At 42.7% G+C, this 21685-nt stretch overlaps 1 protein-coding gene and 1 long non-coding RNA gene across 2 annotated transcripts in view; one reads left to right on the forward strand and one right to left on the reverse strand.

Annotated features, from left to right (window-relative positions):
• The first annotated feature begins 4674 nt into the window (after positions 1-4674).
• LOC139187342 (uncharacterized) overlaps positions 4675-21685 on the forward strand; it is a 33889-nt gene continuing 16878 nt past the window's right edge. The window contains exon 1 of the long non-coding RNA XR_011570894.1: positions 4675-12427. This is a non-coding gene — a long non-coding RNA (uncharacterized lncRNA). The remainder of the gene's footprint in view (positions 12428-21685) is intronic.
• LOC109569027 (olfactory receptor 2AT4-like) lies at positions 15860-16825 on the reverse strand. Its single transcript, XM_019974357.2, has one exon. It carries the CDS (start codon positions 16823-16825, stop codon positions 15860-15862), a length of 966 nt encoding a protein of 321 aa, XP_019829916.2.

A 21685-nucleotide genomic window follows, 5' to 3' on the forward strand; every position in this document is an offset into this window, starting at 1 on the left:
TGTGGGAGGAAGCCAGCAGTTGTACTAGTTCAATAACTGGGACAGAACCTCTATTAATTTTCAAATTTAAGCTTCTTTTATTTTTTATTATTATACAAGTCCCACTAAAAATAAAAATAATTCCCTGTGCTATATAGTAAATTCTTATTGTTTATCTATTTTTGTGTATAATAGTTTGTATCTGTTAATCCCATACTCCTAATTTATTCCTTCCCATATTCAATATCTTATAATAACCTATAGTGGAAAATAATCTGAATATATATATATATATATATATATATATATATATATATATATATGCTACTGCTAAGTCACTTCAGTCGTGTCCGACTCTGTGCGACCCCATAGATGGCAGCCCACCAAGCTCCCCTGTCCCTGGGATTCTCCAGGCAAGAACACTGGAGTGGGTTGCCATTTCCTTCTCCAATGCATGAAAGTGAAAAGTGAAAGTGAAGTTGCTCAGTCGTATCTGACTCTTAGCAACCCCAAGGACTGCAGCCTACCAGGCTCCTCCATTCATGGGATTTTCCAGGCAAGAGTACTGGAATGGGGTGCCATTGCCTTCTCCGATATATATATATATATATATATATATATATATATATATATATATATATACACACACACACATATAAATAAATAGTTAAATTTTAGTTTAATTTGATAGAAGAAAAAGGAACTGAAATGAAACTGAAGAAACCAATGAAGGTCAGATAAATGTATATTATATCAATAGATATTAGTTTCTAAAAACACAATGATTAAAAAACAAAAAGGTTATAAAAAACATTAAGAGATTGGAGTCATTTTTATATTCTCATTTCAATTTTAGAAGATATTAACTTTGAACATTTGTTTGTACTTCCTTTGGATCCTCAGAAATGGTAATAATTAATTTTAGTTTGTCAAGGTTTATAACATTAATTTCTATTTTGCAGTTATAATCCCCAGAGTTCTTCAGTCTTAGTTCTGCTTAGTTTAAGTGGATTATTTAGTACTCACTTCTATCATTTTATCATGCTTCTCTATTTCAGAATTCTTTACTTGACTCATCTCTTGGTTGTCTGGATTTCTTTATGAAGTAGGTTTTTAGTGAAGAGCTCATAGACACCATACGTCCTGAATTCCTTCATGTCTCAAAATATTTGTGGGTTGCCTTTGGGCTTGAATGACTTCAGAAGCATCCTTCCACTCTTTGGGACATTGCATGATGCTGAGGAGAAATACAAGAATTATGTTTTCTCCCTAAGTGCTCAAAATATATTTCCTTTATCCTTAGAGTTTGATAACTTAATCAAGATACGTGTAGGTATCAATCTTCCTTCACCAAGTTTCCTTGAAATATATTGGACAATTTAGTGCTTCAGAATTAGTTCTTTATTTCATTGAACTTTCCTGTCATTTTCCTTGGTATGCTCTTTCCGTCCGAGTCATTGGGTTCTCTACTTCAAGGACACCAAATAGATTAAAATTTTATCTTCCTGGACTTCCCTGGAGGTCCAGTAGTTAAGACACTGTGCTTCTACTTCAGGGGTCACAGATTCAATCCCTGTTTGGGGAAGTAACATCCCACATGCCTTCAGTTCAGTTCAGTTGCTCAGTCATGTCCGACTCTTCGAGACCCCATGAATCGCAGCACGCCAGGCCTCCCTGTCCATCACCAACTCCCGGAGTTCACTCAGACTCACGTCCATCGAGTCAGTGATGCCATCCAGCCATCTCATCCTCTGTTGTCCCCTTCTCCTCTTGCCCCCAATCCCTCCCAGCATCAGAGTCTTTTCCAATGAGTCAACTCTTCGCATGAGGTGGCCAAAGTACTAGAGTTTCAGCTTCAGCACCATTCTGTCCAAAGAAATCCCAGGGCTGATCTCCTTCAGAATGGACTGGTTGAATTTCCTTGCAGTCCAAGGGACTCTCAAGAGTCTTCTCCAACACCACAGTTCAAAAGCATCAATTCTTTGGCGCTCAGCCTTCTTCACAGTCCAACTCTCACATCCATACATGACCACAGGAAAAACCATAGCCTTGACTAGACGGACATTTGTGGGCAAAGTAATGTCTCTGCTTTTGAATATGCTATCTAGGTTGGTCATAACTTTCCTTCCAAGGAGTAAGCGTCTTTTAATTTCATGGCTGCAGTCACCATCTGCAGTGATTTTGGAGCCCCCCAAAATAAAGTCTGACACTGTTTCCACTGTTTCCCCATCTATTTCCCACGAAGTGATGGGACCGGATGCCATGATCTTCGTTTTCTGAATGTTGAGCTTTAAGCCAACTTTTTCACTCTCCACTTTCACTTTCATCAAGAGGCTTTTGAGTTCCTCTTCACTTTCTGCCATAAGGGTGGTGTCATCTGCATCTCTGAGGTTATTGATATTTCTCCTGGCAATCTTGATTCCAGCTTGTGCTTCTTCCAGTCCAGCATTTCTCATGATGTACTCTGCATATAAGTTAAATAAACAGGGTGACAATATACAGCCTTGATGTACTCCTTTTCCTATTTGGAACCAGTCTGTTGTTCCATGTCCAGTTCTAACTGTTGCTTCCTGACCTGCATACAGATTTCTCAAGAGGCAGGTCAGGTGCTCTGGTATTCCCATCTCTTTCAGAATTTTCCACAGTTTATTGTGATCCATACAGTCAAAGGCTTTGGCATAGTCAATAAAGCTGAAATAGATGTTTTTCTGGAACTCTCTTGCTTTTTCCATGATCCAGTGGATGTTGGCAATTTGATCTCTGGTTCCTCTGCCTTTTCTAAAACCAGCTAACCCTAACCCTAGCCCTAACCACATGCCTTGCCATATGATAAAAAAATTTTTTTTCCTTCCCTATTAATTATTTTCTCTCCATTTAGGCATTGGAAAGAGGGAGAGGCACCTCTCTTACTCTTCTCTGTGGGAGAATGTTTGTGGTGCTTGTGGGTGGGAGAAAGTAACAGAGTGCTTTTTCTTATACCCCACCTCCTAAAAATGGTGTCAGAGGGAAGGTCCTGGGTAACCAAGAGGCTTGAGTCGGGAGAAAAGGGAGAGTCCTGAAATCACACTGACTTTTCAAACTGCACTCTATAACTTTCCTGGTCCCTGTGGTCCCTCCCTGGCTAGAACTCAGTCTGACCCATTCTTTCTCCAGAAATGAATAAGCTTTGACTGCTGGGAAAATACCAGCAATGATGGACTTAGTCCCCTGAGGAAGAGGCAAGGGCAGGAGAGGGCTCTGCTGTGTGTTCGAACACTTTTGTTGCAAGGGACAGAAGCCCAGCTTGAACTAGCTGTACCTGTAGAGCCTTGCAAACAGCAGAAACCAACTGTAGCTGGCTTAATCAGCAAATAATTTTACTAATGGATATATGTAGCTCTTACCTTGGGCGTGGAGCATCTCCTCACGGCTGCTCCAGCAAAGCGCAGCCATTGCTCCTTACCTTAAACGAGGAGTATCTCCTCACTGCTGCCCTTCCTGACCTTCAACGTGGGATAGCTCCTCTAGGCCCTCCTGCGCCCGCACAGCCACGGCTCCTTGGACGTGGCGTTGGTCCTCCTGGCCACCGCCCCTGGCCTCGGGCGTGGGGTTGCTCCTCCCGCCCGCCACCCCTGGCCTGGGGCTGCTGGATCATGGAAAAAGCAAGAGAGTTCCAGAAAAACATCTATTTCAGCTTTATTGACTATGCCAAAGCCTTTGACTGTGTGGATCACAATAAACTGTGGAAAATTCTGAAAGAGATGGGAATACCAGAGCACCTGACCTGCCTCTTGAGAAATCTGTATGCAGGTCAGGAAGCAACAGTTAGAACTGGACATGGAACAACAGACTGGTTCCAAATAGGAAAAGGAGTACGTCAAGGCTGTATATTGTCACCCTGTTTATTTAACTTATATGCAGAGTACATCATGAGAAATGCTGGACTGGAAGAAGCACAAGCTGGAATCAAGATTGCCAGGAGAAATATCAATAACCTCAGAGATGCAGATGACACCACCCTTATGGCAGAAAGTGAAGAGGAACTCAAAAGCCTCTTGATGAAAGTGAAAGTGGAGAGTGAAAAAGTTGGCTTAAAGCTCAACATTCAGAAAACGAAGATCATGGCATCCGGTCCCATCACTTCGTGGGAAATAGATGGGGAAACAGTGGAAACAGTGTCAGACTTTATTTTGGGGGGTTCCAAAATCACTGCAGATGGTGACTGCAGCCATGAAATTAAAAGACGCTTACTCCTTGGAAGGAAAGTTATGACCAACCTAGATAGCATATTCAAAAGCAGAGACATTACTTTGCCCACAAATGTCCGTCTAGTCAAGGCTATGGTTTTTCCTGTGGTCATGTATGGATGTGAGAGTTGGACTGTGAAGAAGGCTGAGCGCCAAAGAATTGATGCTTTTGAACTGTGGTGTTGGAGAAGACTCTTGAGAGTCCCTTGGACTGCAAGAAGATCCAACCAGTCCATTCAAAAGGAGATCAGTCCTGGGTGTTCTTTGGAAGGAATGATGCTAAAGATGAAACTCCAGTACTTTGGTCACCTCATGGGAAGAGTTGACTCATTGGAAAAGACTCTGATGCTGGGAGGGATTGGGGGCAAGAGGAGCAGGGGACAACAGAGGATGAGATGGCTGGATGGCATCACTGACTCGATGGACGTGAGTCTGAGTGAACTCCGGGAGTTGGTGATGGACAGGGAGGCCTGGCGTGCTGCGATTCATGGGGTCGCAAAGAGTCGGACATGACTGAGCGACTGATCTGATCTAATAGGTAGCTCACAAAAATCTCTGTTGGGCTAGAGAATTTAGTTCACATGCCTGGCCTCTGCTTGCAAGGGAAGCTGGCAAGCAAGTAAAGGCATTTTTAGTGGGAGAAGATGGGGAATTCCACAAACATAGGAAGCTTCTAGGAAGCCAACAAAATAACAAACATCCAACTCATCAGCTTTAGTAAAATGCAGAATCCATTGTTCACCTAACTGGGGATCTAAGGGGATGGTTGTGTTTCTGACATAGCTGATCCAGAGGTTCACGTGATAACTTTGCTCTCCTTGCTCCATCTCTCAGAGATATTTTTCCCATGCTGGTTTCACTCTCAGATTATTTCCAAAGTCACATACAACTTTAATGGATACTCAGTATTTTTTGCTTTTTGAGTTCCTTCCTTTACATCAAAAATAAAAGATTTTATTTAGCAATTATATTATTATAAAGATGAATATAATACCGGCTGTATTGTATTCCTTTTCTCCTTCTAATTTTAAAAGGAGTTAAAACATTTTCATGGCTTCCAACAAATATGGTGGGTCTTGAACACTGTAGCTACTGTGTCTATGAATAAGCCAACCCTGACTCTCTCCACCTCATGGAAAAGTTGGCCAGGAGCAAATTGTTTTTAATAATTGCGGTAGAGTTGCTTTACCATGTTGTGTTAGTTTCTGCTGTACAATGAAGTGAATCAGCTTCATGTACATATCCCCCTCCCTTAGACCTCCCTCTGTCCCTATCCCGATCCCATTTAGGTCACCACAGAGCCCCAAGCTGGGCTCCCTGCGCTATAAGGTAGGTTTCCCCTGTTTTAGATGTGGCAGAATCTGGATCTGGATCTGTTTTACAGGTGGAGGTACACAAAAAACAACCTCAGTCTCCAGATTCATTCCACCCTATGTCCACACATCTGCTCTCTACATCTGCATCTCTATTTCTGCCTAGCAAATAGGTTCATCCATAACAGTTTTCTAGATTCCACATATGAGTTAATATAAGATATTGGTTTTTCTCTTTCTGACTTACTTCACTCTGTGTAATAGACTCTAGGTTCATTCACACAGGAGCAAAATTTGACTCACAGTATATACACTGTCCTTACTACTCATAACCTGGGGTTTATGAGCACACTCAGCGCTCTTTTTCTCATTGTATTAATATATGTTGTTGCTTCTGCTCATGTGTGGAAGGATTTCTGTGTTCGGGATATGGGAATTTTCTAGCCAGACTGGGTCATGTGCCCATGAGGAGGGGAAGGTTATGCTGTGTGTGGTTGACGACACCGTCAGAATTGCATGGAGTTGGGAGTTTCAGTTTCTAAAAAGAAGAGATGCTGGGCACACAAAAAGTAATTGGTGTCCATTCCAGCAACATAGTGATGAAACTGAAGGCAGAGAAGACGTTTAGTCTATACACATCTGGCTTTACCAGTAAGTGACTGAGCAGATCGGCAGCTTTGACGTTGGTTTAGGTTTGCCCCTGAGCAAAAGGTGCAAAGTGTGTCAGAAGGTGCAAAGCTTCTCCTGGCAGGTGGGCTGGAAAGTTGACTTATTTGTTCAGGTACCACCAGTAATTAGGTGTAAAGTCATAACTTAAGATTCTAGATTTCTACACTTTTCAATTTAAATTTTTTAAGAATTTGAAGTCAATGGGAATTAGATTCTAAAGATCTTAGCATTTCAGACTCTAAGAATCTACAATCTCTAAAATCATGGAATTTTCTATTTTTAATCCTGTTTTCCTTGGAATCTTTGTTTCTCAGTTTTAAAATTTTACAATCTAAAACCATAGACCCTGAATCTGAGAATGTTAGCATCTTATACTCTAAGAACGGTTTAAGATAATAGAATATTAAGATATTTGAATCTTACTGTTAGAATATTGGCTGTGTAATCATGAGTCTTCAGAATCAGAGAAGCCTGAGCTCAGACTACAGGTCACTTGACCCTAAGACCTCTGAACTGTCAGGAATTAAAGTCAGGGAAGAACCTTCTTTGGTGTCTGAGGCCTTTATGAGGAGGCACTGGGACAGGCAATAAGCATTAGATTCAGAGTCCCCAGTTCAGTTTCTGTCCTGGGTGTCTGATCCTAAACCTGCCCTGCACCCTGCCCAGTGACCTCACACTCACTTGCAGAACCTTGAACATGTATCTGCAGCACCCCGAGCACTTACCATCCCATCTTCTTGGGACTGCATCTCTTCTTCTTGGGGCCAGTGTGCACAAGCTTCCAGTGGTGACTACTCACAGGAATAGGATCTGATAACTGGGCAGGTGAGCCAGCAGAAGAGGGCAACAGGCGCCTTGCCAGACCTTTTCCCAGGAGTCCTGTGAGCATTCTGGAGGCAGTGAAGTCTTCTCTGAATACTAGTCCACTGGCAACTGGAATGGAGATCCCAGCCCTGGAGGGGGCCTCCTGTAAGGTATGGAAATACCAATGAATCGCACCAGGCTCTTGCAACATGCCATGACAGCAACTGCTGCCTAGGGCCTGATGCGTGCACGTGTGCTAAGTCTCTTTAGTTGTGTCCAACTCTTTGCGATCCCATGGACTGTAGCCCACCAGGCTCCTCTGTCCATGGGATTCTCCAGGCAAGAAGACTGGAGTGGGTTGCCATGCCCTCTTCTAGGGGATCTTCCCAACCCAAGGTTTGAACCTACATCTCTTATGTCTCCTGCATTGGCAGGCGAGTTCTTTACCACTAGCACCACCTGGAAGCCCATCTAGGGCCTGATAGTATTACCCTTTATTACCCTAATACTTTCTTCATTTTATTCAGGTTTCTGATTGCATTTCTCCACTTTTAACATTAATTAAGCAGTTCAGGGGTTGGAAAATCCCCTGAAACTAGAGATTATCCAAGAAAATCTACTGAGAATTGAAAAAGTACCTAGTCCTTAACTTTTCTGGTGGTCGTTATTTTGTTTTAAGCAGATGTCTTCTTAATGATACCTATGCATTTGTATATAATACATATATGTTATTTATATTCTTTGTAAAAGAAGGGTTTTAGACAGCTTTAGAAATTGAAGACAATGTAAAATAGAACAAAATACAAAAAGTAATCTAGAGGGAGGGAGAAGAGCAATAGATATTTTCAGGCACTTGAACAAGAGAGGGACCGAAGATGAGAAAGAGGCTCTGAGTTCCTGCCTGGCAAGGCAAAAAAGAATCTGGGTAGGTAGGATTTCATTGCCTGGTAAAAGAAAAGAAAATAGTTGACTTTTAACAAAGCATTTTTTTCTCACACTGCATTTAAGGAGAAAGTTATAGGGCAGTGCTGAATGTTGTAATGGGCACTGTTATCAACTTGTTGGTTTTGCAAGACGGTATTTTAAAACCTCATGCTTACTGAGTGCCTTCTGTGTGCCTACTGTGTTGGAAATGCATGTTCTTGAGCCCCACTTAGAACAAACTGAATTTTAAAAATCTGAGCAGGAGGCCAAACAACCTCCTTGCTGTGAACAAGTCCTCGCTGTGATTTCAACCCACACAAAAGTTTGGAACCTACTGGTAGCGAGATGAGAACAATGGAAGGAGCAGCCTGGGATTCTGTGTCAGGTCTTTTGACCCTCTCAAGGAAAACTGACCTTTGCCTCTGGTTTTACACCTTGACTAGAGAATTACAGAAGGCAATGGCACCCCACTCCAGTACTCTTGCCTGGAAAATCCCGTGGATGGAGGAGCCTGGCAGGCTGCAGTCCATGGGGTTGTAAAGAGTCGGACTCGACTGAGCGACTTCATTTTCCCTTTTCACTTTCATGCATTGGAGAAGGAAATGGTAACCCACTCCAGTGTTCTTGCCTGGAGAATCCCAGGGACGGCAGAACCTGGTGGGCTGCCGTCTATGGGGTCTCACAGAGTCGGACACGACTGAAGCGACTTAGCAGCAGCAGCAGCAGAGAATCTGCCATCTGTTCTTCCCATGAGATTAAGACAAGGGGCATTTAATCAGCAGAGACAGCTTGAAATGAAATGGATCTAAGCCAGAAGACCTGGGCTGTGACTCCAGCTTTTTCTTTAATTTACGCTGAGTCCATGGGAAACACATCTTCTCTCTGGGTGTGAGTATATCTATCTATAAAACGCACGGTCTAATATGGTTTTGTTCAGAGAGTGGGAGGAAACGAACATCGAATGACCCCATGTGCCGAGGACTGAGTTCTTTATTAAGCAACTGCTATGTGCCAGGCTCTACAAAAGATGCCGGGCATATAGAAATGGAAAAGGCAGAGGCAGTGCCTGTCCTCACATAGCTTGGCATCTAATGGAGAATAAATACAGGCAATAGGAAGGGAATTATAATTCAGTGTGATAAGAGTTGTGACTGGGGAACTCTGTATTAGCTACAAATAGGTATTTTTCTAGCATAACAACTAGAAAAAAATTTTTTAACTTTTAATTTTAGAGTATAGCCAATTAACAACATTGTGATAGTTTCAAGCAGACAGCAAAGGGACTCAGCCATATACTGTATCCATTCTATCCCAAACTTCCCTCCCATCCAGGCTGCGATAACTAGAAAAAAAAATTTTTTAATGCTTTTTTACAATAGTAACACAAATGATGAAGTTTGTACTATCAAAAATGATAACCATGATGGTTGAAAAGTTTAAAATAAAGACAAAAAAGATTTTAATAAATGGGGAGCTGTATTAAATAAGTGGGAGTGGTAGCTTCATGAAGTCTCAAAAAATTTTCACTGTATTTTTGAGGGAGTTTACAACCTTCCAAAATTTACAGGTAAGTCAACTTCAAACAGGTAAGTCAACTTAAAAAAATATGAAAGGTGAGAAGGGGCTTCCTGAATCGGATATGTAAAAAGACATACTACAAAGCTATAAGAGTATCATAACATGGTACTGACATTCCAGTAGGCAAGTAGACAATAGAACAAAATAAATAACTCAGAAGTACACAAGGTGTATGGGAACTTGATAAACATAGGGCTATAAAACAATGAGGAGAGACAAGATTTTTAAGAGCAATTGGTGGGACTTCCCTGGCAGTCCAGTGATTAAGACTTTGAGGTTCCACTGCAGGGGGCAAAAGTTTCATCCGTGGTTGGGGAACTAAGATCCCACCCCAAGGCGTGGCCAAAAAAGAGAGAGAGAGAAAGAGACTGATGGAAATTATGATTTCAAAGAAAATAAAGCAGAAAATATTTCAAAGAAAATAAAGAAGAAAAATAAAGCAGAATTCCTACCTTACAACTTAAGAATTCCACATGAATTCAAGGTAAAAGTATATAAAAAAAAAAGACAAGGAAACTAATAAAAAAAAATATTGAGGAATAGCTGTGATATTGTGGTAAGGAAAGGCTAAAACCCTACATATTAAAAGGTAAAAAATGTGATGGATTTAAGTATATCAAAATGAAGAATTTCTGCTCAATGCAGGCAGGGCACATTACAAACTTGAAAAGCATACTTGTGATATTTAAAGTTGACAAGGAGCAAACATACAGAAGTCTTGAAAGCAATGAAATAATACAGGAAATCCAAAGAAAATAAGCAGTTTTTCCATAAGTAATATGGGAAAATGCTGGTTGCTAACCAAGGAGATGCTTCATTGGTAATCAGAGAGATGCAAATGAAACAGAATGAGGTACCACTTTAGCCTGATAAAGAAGGAAAAAATTAGAGAGTTGGAAGAGGATGTTGGTGAGGATGTGGGGGGCACGGAAGCTATAGTCTATAGTCCATTTCCGCTGGGAGTATAAAAGGCACAGCCATTCAAGGAAACAATATTGAAGTACATTCAGTACAGTCAATTCTCATTATTTGTGGTAGCTGTGTTCTATTGAGTTTCTGTGAATACACTTAGTCATTCTTCTAGGAGGAGTACAAGATTAGTTTCCTGTGAGCCTCTGGTCACAACATTTTCGTCAACTGATGTGATCAAATATATAACCTTGTTTTATGGGTATTTCTGATTGACATATACACACTATTATATATATAATAGTAACTAGTAAGGTTCTGGAGAAGGCAATGGCACCCCACTCCAGTACTCTTGCCTGGAAAATCCCATGGATGGAGGAGCCTGGTGGGCTGCAGTCCATGGGGTCGCTAAGAGTCAGACACGACTGAGCAACTTCACTTTCACTTTCACTTTTCACTTTCATGCATTGGAGAAGGAAATGGCAACCCACTCCAGTGTTCTTGCCTGGAGAATCCCAGAGACGGGGGAGCCTGCTGGGCTGCCATCTTTGGGGTCGCACAGAGTCGGACATGACTGAAGCGAATTAGCAGCAGCAGCAGTAAGGTTCTACTGTATAGCACAGGGAACTCTACTCAATACTCTCTATAATGACCTATATGGGAAAATAACCTGAAAAAGAGTGGATATATGTATATGTATATATGGTCATCCAGTCCTATCACTTCCTGGCAAATAAAAGGGGGAAAAAGTGGAATCAGTGACAGATTTTATTTTCTTTGGCTCCAAAATCACTGCAGGTGGTGTGACTGCAGCCACAGAATTAAAAGATGCTTGCTCCTTGGAAGGAAAGCTATGACAAAGCTAGACAGCATATTAAAAAGCAGAGACATCTCTTTGCCCACAAAGATCTGTATAGTCAAAGTTATGGTTTTTCCAGTAGTCACGTACGGATGTGAGAGTTGGACCATAAAGAGGGCTGAATGCCGAAGAATTGATGCACTCAAATTGTGGTGCTAGAGAAGACTCTTGAGAGTCCACTGGACTACAACAAGATCAAACCAGTCAATCCTAAAGGAAATCAACCCTGAATATTCACTGGAAGGACTTATGCTGAAGCTCCAATAACTTTAGCCATCTGATGCAAAGACCCTGATGCTGGGAAAGATGGAAGGCAAAAAGAGAAGGGGGTGCAGAGGATGAGATGATTAGACAGCAACACCAACTCAGTAGACATGAGTTGGAGCAAACTCCAGGAGATAGTGAAGGACCGGGAAGCCTGGCACGCTGCAGTCCATGGGATTGCAAAGAGTTGGACACAACTTACCAACTGAACAACAGCAACAACATGTATATGTATACCTGATTCACTTTGCTGTACAGAGGAAACTAACACAATATTGTAAATCAATTATATGCCAATAAAAATTAATTTAAAAATCCTCATTTAGTATATACACCATTGGTTTATTAACCTTGAACTCATGGCCAACAGCACTATAACCATGCTTGAATGAAGCTTAATAACACATGTATTTTCCCCATAAGGCACATCACAGATTTTTCATGCTTAGGAGTCTTAGACACCACTTGAACATCACACTTGGGTACCAATTTAAAAAGGGAAATTACCAAAAGAGCACAAAAATGCTAAAAGCATGGCAAAAAACAGACCATGGGAAGGACACTCGATCATGATACGAGTTGAAACAAGAGGGTAGAGTATTTTCTTGTTAGACCTCAACTGGGAACGTGCACATGATGACTCAGATATTTTGCTGCTCTGGGTGTGTCCCTGAATGACCCTGAAAGTGCCGTAAGTACTGGTTTTAGTTTCAGTAGATAAATGAATTTACAAACACAGAATCTACAAATAATGAAGAGGGACTATGTTTAGCTAAAGTTTGTGCACACCATGACTAATGTGTTTGACTCTGTTCTATCTTTCAGGGAGAATCTTCCATGGATTCATACAAGGACATACACAAGGGCATTTATCAAGACACACTGATAGCAAAGAGTTAGAGGTAATTTAGGTGGCCTCCACTAGAAAAGTAAAATGTGATAAAATCATATCATGGAATATCAATAAGAACCAATGAAACTAGATCTATAAATAGCAACAGAGACACTAAATGAAAATGTAAGAAATAAATGGAGATGTGTAGCATAATTCCTTTTATGTGAATTCAACAGGTATATATATGCACATAACAACACTACCTACTTCTCAAAGGTATGCTTATATTTATGGACATACATAATGTGAGAAGGGGGAGTGGAGTGCGAACTGGGGGCTTGGAGGTAAAGGGGAAGATGAAACAAGCTAGGAGCCTACAAAGACTAGTAGGTATCATGAGCTCAGAGCTCTTTTCTCCTAAGGTTCAAAAGTTAAAAAGTGCCATGATGAGGCTTCTCTGGTGGCTCAGGTGGTAAAGAATCTGCCTGCAATGCAGAAGACCTGGGTTTGAGCCCTCTGTTGGGAAGATCCCCTGGAGAAGGAAATGGCAACCCACTCCAGTATTCTTGCCTGGAGAATTCCATGGACAGTAGAGTCTGGTGAGCTACAGTCCACGGGATTGCAAAGAGTCAGACACAACTGAGCAACTAACATGACACTATAATGGGGGAGTAATAAAGTGCTAAGGGGGCACACACAAAGGGTATCTACCTCACTTTTCAGGGCAAGGTGCCAGGGCAGGCTCCTCTGAGAATGTGATGTTTCAGGAGAAGCCTGACTAAGATTTCAGTTGAAATAGACAAAGAGGAAGAGAGAAGGGTGACTGATTGGTGAGAATGAGAATGAGTTGGCATGTTTGGCAAACTGAAAGAAATTCAGAATTGCCATGAGAGGGGCAATGGTGAGATGTGAGGTCAAAGAAGTCACTTAAGGGGAGTCAGAGCAGAGAGTGGCTCAGACGGTAAAGCATCTGTCTGCAATGCAGGAGACCCGGAAGATCCCCTGGAGAAGGAAATGGCAATTCACTCCAGTACTATTGCCTGGAAAATCCCATGGACAGAGGAGCCTGGTAGGCTACAGTCCATGGGGTCGCAAATAGTCTGACATGACTGAGCTACTTCACTTTTTCCTTTAGAGCAGAGACAGCGTTTAAGTTCTATTGAGGGTGGTAAGGTGACCAGATTTGACTGCCAGAAAGCCCATTCTGGTCACGTATGAAGTGGAGGGTGGGCACAGAGGCAGAGAGATGGTTGGAGAGATGATTGTGCTCCTTCAGGAGACAGAAAGTGGTAACACCTGTACCAGAGTGAATGAAGTGGGATGGAGAGGAGTTGAAGCAGGCTAGAGATATTTGAGAGATGAAATTTTCCAGTCTCCCCCAAATCTTCACAACAACCTCCCAACACCTGCCTGACACTGATAGGGCAATGATTCCCCTAAATGTACCAGGTTTCAAATGACTTCCCACCCCACTTTTTAAGGCAAACTGCTCCATGAATTCTCGTGTTCATGTCAAACCATGTGATGAACTCCATATATCTTCCTCTGACCACAGCTGATCAGTGGGTCTAGAGGGGGACATCTGACAAAATGGCAGCCAGCCCCTGGGCTATTCAAGGACTTGTGACCTGTGGTCTAATTTGAAACCATTTGTTAAAGTATCTTTTATTGTGGTAGACATATGTAACATAAAACTTACCATTTGGACCATCTTTAAATGTACGTAAAGTAGTATTGAGTCCATTCACGTTGTACAACCATCACCACTGTACATTTCCAGAACTCTTTAGTCATCCCAGACAGAACTCCATACGCAGAAAACAGTAACTCTCCCTTCCCCACTCACCCCTAGCTCCCGGTAACCACTGTTTCACTTTCTGTTTCTATGATTTGACTATGACAAGTGCCTCATGTAAATGGAATCACACACTATTTACCCCTTTGTACTTGGCTTATTTCACTTATAATGTCGTTAAGGTTTGTCCATGTTGTTGCATGTATCAGAATTTCATTCATTTTAAGGCTCAATTATATTCCACTGGGTGTATATGTTTATCTGTTCACCTGCTGATGGACATTTGGGTTGTTTCCATCTTTTGGCTACTGTGAATAATGTTGCTATGAACACAGGTGAACAAATGTCTCTTAGGACTCTGCTTTCAATTCTTTTGGGTATATACCCAGAAGTGGAGCTGATGGATCATTCATTAATTCTATATTTAATTTCTTGAGGAACCATCATATTGTTTTCCACAGTGGCTGCATCATTTTTTTTCAAGCTTTCCAATTGCTCCACATTCTCTCTAACACTTGCTATTTTCCATTTTTGGATAATATCCATCCTAATAGGTAGGAAGTGCTGTATCATTATGGTTTTGACTTGCCAGATGGATGGTAATGTCAAGCATCTTTTCATGGGCTTATTTGACATTTGTATGTCTTCTTCAGAGAAATGTCTATTCAAATCTTTTGCCCATTTTCTAAATTGAGTGTTGCTGTTGTTTTGAGTGGTAGGAGTTCTTAATATATTTTGGATATTAATTCCTTAATTTATGAATATTTTTCCCCATTGTGGATTGTCTTTTTATTCTCCTGATAGTGTCATTTGATGCACAAAAGTTGAAAATACTTTTTTTTAAATGGGAGATACAGAGAGACTGTGCCAATTAGCAGGTGAGGTGATAGGTGGAAAATATTCTTCAAGAGGAAATTTGGCATAGGCAAAAGGAATAAAGAGATAGGGCTGGCTTCTAGGGCCAGGAAGAATACCTACGGCTGTATTGTGAGCAAGAGTGCAGGTCCTGGACACCGCATGCTACTAGTAAGAGAAAATGACTTAGCTCTCATTGTTATGGATGAACAAGCTATTGCATGGCTTAAAATTAAAAGAATTGCAATGGTTTGCCTGTACAGGTTTGCTAAGGAATACTTCTTGCCTAACCATAAGCTCAAGGAAAGGTATGCTCTAGTTTCAGGACATGAAGAAGGCCTAGACACTAGTGGTAAATTTCCTGCATGGCTGGTATTGACACATTGGTAGTGGCAATGTATTTTCAGGCAAAAGAATTGAGATGGTAGGAGTTTCAGACGTTTTCCTTGAAGAGGATTTCTAAGTTACTACTCCAGCAAAAAGGGCTAGGCTGATTCATATCTATGTGTCAGCCATCCTGGGGGCATTTAGAAATATTAGAAGCTCTACAAGGGGAAAAAACTTAATTTCTTTCTAGTCAAATATTTAAGTCTCTGAGAATCAAAATTGTTTGAATTAGTGGAAATGTGAACACAAATCTTGTGAAATTTGGGAGTCACAGCTTAAAAATTGAAAAGCCCAATCCATTTAGTTGGTGAATTAAGGAAAGAAAATCATTATTTTGTTACAATGGAAGAATACCTAGGACTGTATTTTAAAAATTATTGTTCTAACTATTTGGCTCTCTGAATTGTCCAATTTTACCTCTATTGTTATTGGTGTTTGTGAGAAAATAAAGTTCACTATCAATCAGGGTTTTGCAGAATTATTTGGATTCCAGGGACATGCCATTTTGGTGATGGCTGTCTTGACATCCTTGTTCCTCAGGGTATAGATGAGAGGGTTGAGGACAGGTGTGAGAATAGCGTACACCACGTTGCCCACGATGTGGAAGTCGAGGGGCAGGTCAGCCCTGTAGGCCACATAGGCTATGGCAATGGATGAGTAGTAGGTGCCAACCACTAGGAGGTGGGAGCTGCAGGTGGAGAAGGCTTTGGAGCGTCCTTCTCGAGAGCCGATGTGAAGCACTGAGGCCAGGATGTGGGCATAGGAGAGAAGCACCAGGAGAAGAGGCAGGAAGGACACCGCCATGGCGATGCAGAAGCCCATGAGGCTCTGGGGGCTGGTGTCAGAGCAGGAGGCCTGGACCACAGCTAAGTGGTCACAGAAGCAGTGGTAGATGTAAACAGTGCTGTCAAAAGCCATGTGGGAGGTCTGCACCACTGCTGGGATGGGCAGAAGGAGGGCGGTGAGCCAGGCACTGGCTGCCAGGGCAGCATTGGTCTGCGCGGTCATGAGCACAGGGTAATGCAGCGGGCAGCAGATAGCCACATAGCGGTCATAGGCCATGACCACCAGGATGAAGGCTTCAGAGCAGGAGAAGCTGTGGAAGAGGTACATCTGCAGGAAGCAGGCAGAGAAGCTGAGATAGCGATCCCCATGCAAGAATAAGGACAGCATCTTGGGGACAGTGGTTGTGGTGAAGAGGATGTCCAGGGCTGAGAGGTTGATCAGGAAGAAGTACATGGGCTTGTGAAGGCTGGGCTCTATCACCACGGCCACCAGGATCAGGGCATTTCCCACCAGGATGAGTAGGTAGAGGAGGAGAAAGATGAAGAAGATAGGAAGGAAGAGGGATTTCGGCAGAGAAGGGATGCCCATAAGGTAGAAGATGGTCCATGACTCCTCTGATTCATTACAGGCTATAGTCTCCATGATGGTTTAAGGTGGATGCCCAGGAAGTGGGCAGTGGGAGCACCTAGAAACCAGAACAATCAGTGATTCTGGAATATGAATTACAGAGTGATCACTGTATAAGGTAACCACATTTATTTACAACCATCACTAGAAGAGAAATGATGGGTTCTGTCTTCATCCTCTCTCAGAATTCCCTTTTTCCTTTTAAAAAAATAATGTGGCAAAATTATCTTTACAATATACCAAACCAAGTGTTACATGCTGAGTATATAACAAGTTGAACAAAACAAAGGTCTCTTACTTAATGGAGCTGAACTTTCAGTGGTAGAGAAAGACATTAAGCAAAGAATCGCATAATTATTTAATTTCAGTTGTGCTAAGTGTTGTGGAAGAACTCTGTTTGTCCCCTTGTCCATGTCCCATATAATCCTTTCAGGGATATCGGGTCTCTTAAACCATGTCCTTGAGCTCCTTTCTCATTTGGCATTGCTTTAAGTTTTTCAAAAAGTGACATCTTTGTCACCACATTGCTAGGGAGGCCTGATTTTTCTGACGTTTACGGCAACGTGCTATCTTCTCATAATTATTGACCAGGAATGGCTCCTTCTCCCTTGTTTGCTTGGTGCAGTGGTTCTGCCTGTCTCTAAGTTGAGTACTCCCTTTTCTGTCTCTGGGTGTGGGGCTCTTTGTCACATTGCAGTGACGGGAGTGATACTGAAAATGCCTTTGGCGAAAAGAGCCATTCCTGATTGAAGTCGGAACTGAGCATGGATTCTCCTGCAACTGGGCAGGAACAGAGAATCCAGGGAGTATATCTGTGTTCCTCTTGAACTTGCCACTCTGCTGGCATGCAGCTCGGCTCAAACTCCTGTTTGGCACACCCACTGTCCACTAGGCTTCTCTGTCCCTGGTCATTGCTTGAGAAGCATTCTAGATGGAGAGGAACCAGAGGTTTGCTTGCAATGGCTGCTCCAAGGCCAAAGAACTGCCCCCCTGCCCCGACCAAGAAGGAATCAGGAGGAAGTGTTTTCATAGATCTAGAGAAGGCAATGGCACCCCACTCCAGTACTCTTGCCTGGAAAATCCCATGGATGGAGGAGCCTGGTGGGCTGCAGTCCATGGGGTCGCTAAGAGTTGGACACGACTAAGCGGCTTCACTTTCACTTTTCACTTTCATGCATTGGAGAAGGAAATGGCAACCTACTCCAGTGTTCTTGCCTGAAGAATCCCAGAAACGGGGAGCCTGGTGGGCTGCCATCTATGGGGTCTCACAGAGTCGGACACGACTGAAGTGACTTAGCAGCAGTAGCAGCAGCAGGGGGATTCAATTAAGAGAAATACTGATTTGCCATCTACTTAATACTCGTCCCTTGGGCTAAACAATCTCTGTTCCCATTGCAAGCAAGTCCATGTTGCTCCTGATGATTCTGTGAGCAGGGCCCCACGCTTTTCCTAGAGTCACCTCTAATTTCTCTCTCTTCTCGAAACACATCTTATGCATAAAACCACCAATGTAAAAGCTGGAAAAAACTTCTAATTTTCAGATCTAACCAGTTTTCCTCCTAAAGGCAAGAGGCTGAGCACAAAAAGGGTGGGAACTTTCCCGGACCTCAATGGCACTGGAGGCAGAGTCATCCCCAGAACTCAGGTCTTTGATTCCTGGGACAGGACTCTCTCTTCTACTCCCCATGTCTCTTGGGGAATCCAGAAGTTCAGCTTTACAGGGGAGAACATATTAAGACCAAGGTTTTCTGTTTCCCTTTCCACTTTTTCATTGATTATATCAGACAAATTTATAATTCAAGTTTTTATCTTGAGTCGCTATAGGATAAGCACTAAGAACTAGTATCTGGCAATGCAAATCTTCCTTTAAAATAATGTTCCAAAAATCAGACCCCAGGACCTAGCAAAAAAAGTGAAACTGCTTTGCACTGCCATGGACATTTTTGCTCTCAGACAGGCAGTTGTGTCTGCAGTCCTGGATGAGGCAGAGCAGGGGATCTGAGGGGCAGAAAGGTGGAGAGGGGAGGCCAGTGGGGCCCTAAAAGGCCATCAGCTTTGCTATCCCTCTCACTCCGCCTCTGTCCCACTGCTTAGAAGATGAAGGAGGGATGCTGAGACCTCAGTGGAGGGGTGGGACATGGCTTTTTATTGCCAGGTCGTACTGGACCATCCAATAGGCATATTGGGACACCAGCCAAACAGGGACACCAAAAGGACTTTATGAAAGAACTTTGCATTTTATCTTTCAAAGCACCATTCAACTTGCCCATCATAGGGAATATCCAAATTTGGTTGAACTTTCTTACATTTATTTTACAGGTTAGGGCTCTTATTTTGCTTTAGATTACACACTACATCTTAGTGATGCCATCCTGTGCTTTAGGGACTAATGGGTACTCTTTCCCAGGGCACAGAATTTACCCCAGAAGGTCCTCCCTGGTGGGACTGTCTACGAGAGTTACAGTGCAGGTGGGGACAGGGAAGGACAGAAAGCCCAGTCACTGAGTGTCCAACCTGATGCTGCACTTGATGGACATCATTTTCTCTTTCATCCAGTTCTTTCAGGGAGTGGTTACACTCCTCAGCAAATGGGAAACCAAGGATTGGAGAAGGACAGGCCCTTGTTCAAGGTCACAACTGGTGAGGGGTGAGAGCAGAGGTAGTTAGGAGGCAGACTGCTGTTAAAGAACTCCACCTTGCAACCAAGAGTCCTGGCTCCTGGACCAGCTGTTACTTGCTTGCTGTGACTCTGGGTCCCTGAGTCTTGGTTTTCTCATCTGTGTAGTGAGAGGTTTAGAGGAGAAGATCTCTAAGGGGTTTCCAATCCAATTGGAATTCAGAACCCTTTCCTGAGTGTCCACTCTGTGTTTGGCAGTCATGTCACATGGTCCACACCCCAAAGCCAGAGAGTGAGGGCTCTCCCACCTCTCCTGTGCACCTGCTACCAGCCAGGGGCTCTACCTTCATCCTATCCTGTGGGCCTTAGTGGTCAAGAGTATGCACTTATGAGTCAGAAAGGACTGGAGTCCCATCCCAGCTCATACCTGCAGTTGTGTGACCTTGGGCAAGTCACTTTTCTCTGTCTGAACTCGTTTCCCTCATTTGTGACCTTCTGGGATTGTTGTGTCCTTGTGGAGAGAATGCGAAGAGAACGTTTAGACAACACTACACAAGAGCCTGGAACAGGTAAGCACTCAGAGTGCCCTCGTGTTTCCAATGGTTACTGCTCCATCAGCCTTGATTTCCTGTGGGAGGAAATGATTTGATAAGGATGTGGTTTGAATCCCACATGTAAGAGTCCTCCTTTGCCTGGACCTGTCAGAACGTGTGGCCCAAGGTCTCACAACCCACATGTGCACAGCCAACCTGGATTCTGGGCTGCTGCCTCTTGTTCACACCCAACCAGTCTCCCTGACCTGGCCCAAGTTCATACATCCTGGCTTCTCTACCCCTGTCTCCTTGCCCCAGCTTTCTCTGCCTGTCTCTGGATGCTCCATCCCTGGTTCTGCTTACCTATTAAGCCGGTCCATACTGGTGTCTCCATGTGAAGACTTGTTAGAGGCTGAGCCATGACCTATTAAACCCTCGGTTCCCTGCTTTCAGGTAGGCCTCCTGGGCTTATTTTCTTCAAGATGGTGCTCCCTTGAGGACCCATCATCCCTCAGGAATAAACTCCCTGGCATCACCTAGAGTATACATGAAGAGTGAGGTAGGATTTGTCCCTAGGCTTTACTGGTAATGATGAGGACATTATTAGCAGCTCTCAGGGGCCTCAAACTTTATGCCAATGGTGTAACCTTCATTCTCATTATGAGTCTGACTGATATTCATGAATGGGTCATCTTGTGTATCTGATTCTACCTATTTTTTCTGGTTTTAGAGAGTTTTTTCACCATGAGTTCCCTTTGGTAAATTGTCACATGGACCAAAAATATCTTTACAGTTTGAGGCCTTTCTCAGAAGTCTTTTGCCTTAAATCTCTCCAGATCTTCTCTTCACCAAACCTGTTACTTTGCTCTAAGTTACTTCATATCCCAGCAAAGATGTAGCCATTGCTCATAAACTTGTATAGATCCAAACCTCTTTCCATTTTACCTCCCAGGTGAGATGAACTACCAGGTAAAAGATAAGAGGCCATGGCAAAGGTTCTGCCCACTGACAGGATTTATCTTCCTGTTGATCCTTCAGGGCCTTCCTGAATGGGCTGTAATGTAGCAGCAGTCCATGTTTGAGTAGTCTCAGCATATTGTGAAGAACTGTTTGTGAATCAAGCCTGATTTCTTTCTTCTTGGGAGAGTTGATCATAGGGAATTTCCCATGAGGCCCTATGTCAGAGCTGATGGGAAGGTCTCAATATTGCAAGATGGTGCATCTTGGAAGTCTGAGCCACCCACTCATACAAATGTGCCTTCAAGATCTGCTTGAGCTAATATAATATTTATTACCTGACTTCCCACTTGACAGTGGGATGTTTTTGTACATATCCAATTTTACGTTTTGTTTGTTCAAATTAATACCCAGTTTGTAAGGGTCAGCTTGGGACCCACATTCCTTTAGTGTTTCTCGTCGGGCTTTCAGCTGCACTAGGGCTAGGAACTGTTTCTCAAAAGGAGAATAGTTATCAGCAGAAAAAAAAAAAAAAACAAACCATATAGTTCACTCTAAAATCCTAGGTTCTGCACTGTGTTTCTCCTACCAATAGTGCAAAAACTCAAAAATCAAAGAGGACGTCTAAGTATTGCCTATGACAGACTGCCTTCTTTGGAACTAAACCTCATGCCAAAAACAACCATAAAAGCTGGATAAAATATGTAAAACAATTGTTTGAAGGCTTCAGAGACCTTGGAGGACTGTGATCCTTGAGAATAGGAAAGT

This window comes from Bos indicus, chromosome 15 (assembly GCF_029378745.1).
Source record: "Bos indicus isolate NIAB-ARS_2022 breed Sahiwal x Tharparkar chromosome 15, NIAB-ARS_B.indTharparkar_mat_pri_1.0, whole genome shotgun sequence".
In the NCBI taxonomy this organism is placed as follows: domain Eukaryota; kingdom Metazoa; phylum Chordata; class Mammalia; order Artiodactyla; family Bovidae; genus Bos; species Bos indicus.